This window comes from Coffea arabica, chromosome 6e (genome assembly GCF_036785885.1).
Source record: "Coffea arabica cultivar ET-39 chromosome 6e, Coffea Arabica ET-39 HiFi, whole genome shotgun sequence".
NCBI lineage: Eukaryota > Viridiplantae > Streptophyta > Magnoliopsida > Gentianales > Rubiaceae > Coffea > Coffea arabica.
Genome location: NC_092321.1, coordinates 13,941,809 through 13,946,046, shown reverse-complemented (window position 1 = coordinate 13,946,046; position 4,238 = coordinate 13,941,809). Strand labels below are relative to the sequence as shown.

The 4,238-nt window shown below is 37.0% G+C and overlaps 1 protein-coding gene across 1 annotated transcript; it reads left to right on the top strand.

The window, feature by feature from the left end:
• The first annotated feature begins 843 nt into the window (after window positions 1-843).
• Window positions 844-3,797, top strand: LOC140009529 (homeobox-leucine zipper protein HAT14-like). The gene is made up of 4 exons (XM_072055356.1): window positions 844-1,448; window positions 2,067-2,413; window positions 2,716-2,795; window positions 3,207-3,797. The coding sequence occupies exons 1-4, from the start codon at window positions 1,169-1,171 to the stop codon at window positions 3,556-3,558; spliced, it is 1,059 nt and encodes a 352-aa protein (XP_071911457.1). The 5' UTR covers window positions 844-1,168; the 3' UTR covers window positions 3,559-3,797.
• The last annotated feature ends 441 nt before the right edge of the window (window positions 3,798-4,238 follow it).

Sequence of the window (4,238 nt, the reverse complement as noted above, 5' to 3'; positions counted from 1 at the left end):
TTCCATAATGACTTGGCCCTATTTGGTTTACCATTTATTTCGATTGATTAATGTGCTATTATGAGATGGGTTGATGAAGTGAAATAACTTATTGTCACAGGTAGTCCCACCTTGTGACATTGCATTACTTGAAATTTCACATCCATTCCCTTTTAAGTTTTAACATTCTGCATCAGAATTTTCATCAGATCTTAACAACGACATTCAATACTAAATGGACGGTCATACTCTTTCCTCCTGTAGAGAGCTTTGATTAAATCAAAATGGAATCATCTTGCATCAACTTCAAGTCAATTTTGTTTCCGTATCCATATGAGAAACTTCAATAGCATTTTTTTCCCCTCACAACAATTCAAAGGCAAAATCTTGCAAAAACAACTCTAGATGGTAATAGCAAAATATTTCCGTTTGTATTACTATTTTTATAAATTTTTGTAGAAAAATGTACTGTAACAATTTGATATATGTGAGATAAAAAGGTGAAACATTACTACAGTATTCACTACTTCAGTCACTAGAACATATCAAGAATATACCCCTTCTAAGTTCTATCTCTACACCCCATTCACAGAGCACATAAGAAGTAAAATTATGAATTTGTTACCGACCCCATCATTCATTTATTAGAATTTGTCTTGATAAATCACATCAACATCCCCATATCCATGTCTCTCTTAAAAGATACTACTCTTATCCTGCATTATTCTTCCAAGTATGATATCTACTGTGATAGCGACTTAACAAAACTATGCCAGCAGTATAACACAATTCCAGTTGATTACTTAGATAATACACAGGTATTCATAATTGGGCGTTTCTTTCTTTCTCTTTCACACACAGCACATAGTAACGCATACCTACAGCAGGAGATTGAGCACAGTACTATATGTAGGGATTTAAAAGTCATAGGTATGAACCGCTGTGTATTTATATAGATTCACGTGCGTTTGTCAACAAGAATTTGTCGGTCAATCTTTACGTCCCGCAAACGAGGCAATCGAAAATTGAAGCACTTTTTTTGTTTTTTTGGTCATGCTAGGAGTAGGATATATCTCTATATTACTAGTGGTGTCATCTTTAAATTCTTCAGGTCTCTTCCTAACAGCTTCGTCGTTCAAAATATCTTACTTTTCTCTTCAATCATCATTGTTGAAAATATTCTCTGATCATGGAGTTAGCTTTGAGCCTAGGTGACACCCCAAAACCCTTTACATTTCTTGACAAAGCCCAGAAAATGGTGAATAGAGATCTAGGGTTTTGCATGGGTTTAGGAAAGGGTGCTGCTGATCGCGGTGGTGATCATCAGAGCAGAAATAGTAGAGAAAGTGATGGTGAAAGAAGAGGGTCATCAGATCCACCGGTTCAGCTTGATCTACTTCCTTTCTCTCCGGTTCCAAGAAGTCAAACTTCTTCATCCCAGCTCAGTTTTTCTTGGCTGACACAACACTGTAATTTCTCACTGTTTGATGTTTTGGAGTTTTCTGCCTTTCTAGCTTGGGGTTCCTGCCTGGTTCAACACTTGAATTTTACCTTCAAAAACTTTCTAAAAATACTTCAACCACCTGTTCTCAAATATTTTCGGAAAATTTATATTGCATGTAGCATGACTATTATTCAAGGTGGTATCTGTTCAAAGGAAAAAATTTGGGTCGAGGAACTTCTTTGTTTTCCATCTTTCCATCAAGATCTTTTCTTTTAATCTTTTACAAGGGAAGGAATAGAAATGAAGAATTGAGCTGAGTAGGGGAAATGGAAGTAGAGAATCTAATTTGATAGTCCGATTCAAAGACTAGGAAGTTACCACCTAGCAGCATGATTAACATTTTTCCCTAAGAAAAGTTTCTTTTTTTCTCTCTCTCTCTCTCTCTCTTTGTTTAGACCGGTGAACAAGAACAATAAACACAGTTTCTATTCCAGATTATTCCTTCTGATTCGAGAATTTAAGGGGTAAAGCCTTCCAGGGTTCGCTTGACAGATGGTTTTTAGATTTCCTTGGCCTGAAAATTGTATTGCAGGTGATTTGATCACAAGCCTTATTTATGTTGACATATTTTCTGTTTTAGCAGTGACTGTAGCTGCCGAACCGGGTTCGTCCAATGGATTCACGAGGGCGGTGGACGTGAACCGGAGATCATTAGGAGTGGACAAGGGCGGCGAGGAAGGGACCACAGCTCTGTCCTCACCAAACAGCGCAGCCTCATCTTTCCAGATGGACTTTTCAATCTACAGAAGCGGATCAAGATCAAACAAAAGATCAGAGAATGAAGCAGAGAATGATATTAGAGGAGGGATGGCTTCTTCTAGAGCAAGTGATGAAGATGAAAATGGAATGGCCAGAAAAAAGCTTAGACTTACAAAAGAACAGTCTGCCTTTCTTGAAGAAAGCTTCAAAGAACACAATACCCTCAACCCAGTAAGTCACATTCTACTTACTTCACAATTCATATGTAAAGAATAGTAGTACTACTTGTAGTATTATTACAAAATAAGACCATTATTCAAGATCATGCTCAAGACCTCTGAACATATATTCTAAAATTATATTTCAGTATAATTAAAGAACTAAACCAAACCAATATAAATACGTAAAATAGGTTGATTTCAAAACCCCCCATCCCAACAACAAAACCCTTAACAAAAATAATGAAGGTGGTAGTTCTAGTTGGATGAGTGAAGCCAAAGCTAGCTTGTCTAATAGAAATAAATGTTTTGCAGAAACAAAAGCTAGCTTTGGCAAAGCAATTGAATCTTCGTCCTCGCCAAGTAGAAGTGTGGTTCCAGAACAGAAGAGCAAGGTATGCTTGAGTAAGAACTGTTAAGTATCATTTTCTGTTCAAAACCTACAAACTAAATGGATTTTGTTTCTTTGCATCAACTATTTGATTTTCTAATGAGATGGTTCTTCTGTTTGTTATGCATACTTGCTTTCATTGCATCAACTGTCCCTCAAATTGAGGGGTAAGTAACTAATTAAAGCCTCATAGCCATTCCAATTCTCATTTCGTAGTCTTTAAATAGTAGTAGTTTGACATGTTCGAATTTGGATATACTTAACATTTTATTTATTTATCGAGTGAAATAGTTGTATTTTTAAAGAAATCCCATTTGTGTGTCTATGTTCCTTGTGATTTTCCTTCAATTCTTTTGAGGTTCCTCGTGATTGTTATGGCGATTGGAAAGTAATTTAGGGCATTTAAGGAATGCAGGACCAAGTTGAAGCAGACAGAAGTAGATTGTGAGTATTTAAAGAGGTGCTGCGAAACACTGACAGAAGAGAATAGGAGGTTGCAAAAGGAGCTACAAGAATTACGAGCCTTAAAATCTTCCCAGCCTTTCTACATGCAACTCCCTGCCACCACTCTCACCATGTGTCCCTCTTGTGAACGCGTTGCCTCCACCTCCACCTCCACCGCCGCCACCGCCAACACTAACGTCACATCTCCACCGGCAGCCACTGCTGACATTGCTAATACAACACTCTCTCTTGCCAAGCCGAGGCTGACTCAAATGGTTCCGTTTCCACCATTACAAGTTCAAGGTCCACAGGCTGCCTTATGATGAATGGTGCTCAGCTTAATTGCTAGCTAGTAATTAAGGGCTTTGGCTTTTTGTACATATAACTTGATTTTGCTTGATCCTAATTGAAATATATATGACGATGTCCTGTGATTTAGGGAGACGATGCTTGAGATGAGAAGAGTTATTATAGTTGGACCTTGGAATGTAAAGGTGGTTGTTTCCAATTAATCAAATTAGGTAGACAATATATTTATGTTCGTTTGCTACGAAGTTTTTTAGTTTTTAGTCTACCTTTTCCTGTTTTTTGAGTGAGCTAGCAATTCATTTACGCTTGCCACCTCTAATATTTGGGTCCATTTTCTACTTGCTGAAGTTTTTAATTGAGAATTTTGTTTCTTGATCACTCTTGGACTTGATTGCTCGTCAAAAAGCATTCCCCTGAAGCCATGCATGCAATTTAACTTGCATACAAGTATTATTCAACATTCCACGTTTGTATTTTAGCCTTTTTTTTTTTTTTTCCTTCTTTACATCCTAGAGGAAACTTCAAATGATTAATTAGGAAGAATTCTTGTCGATCAAGCACGGCGTAGGCAATAATTAATCATTTGTCGTAGCTTAATTTTCAGTTTTGCTGTATTGAATGGAGAAGATTTATGGCTTAAGTTTGGAAGAGTAGCAAATGCCAAAAAAACAAAAAAAGTAGAGTTTCTGAGGCA

Coding starts and splice junctions, on each gene's coding strand:
- LOC140009529 (XM_072055356.1), top strand. CDS start 1,169: ATGGAGTTAGCTTTGAGCCTAGGTGACACCCCAAAACCCTTTACATTT. Junction 2,414..2,715: donor AACACAATACCCTCAACCCA/GTAAGTCACATT, acceptor AATGTTTTGCAG/AAACAAAAGCTAGCTTTGGC. Junction 2,796..3,206: donor TTCCAGAACAGAAGAGCAAG/GTATGCTTGAGT, acceptor TAAGGAATGCAG/GACCAAGTTGAAGCAGACAG.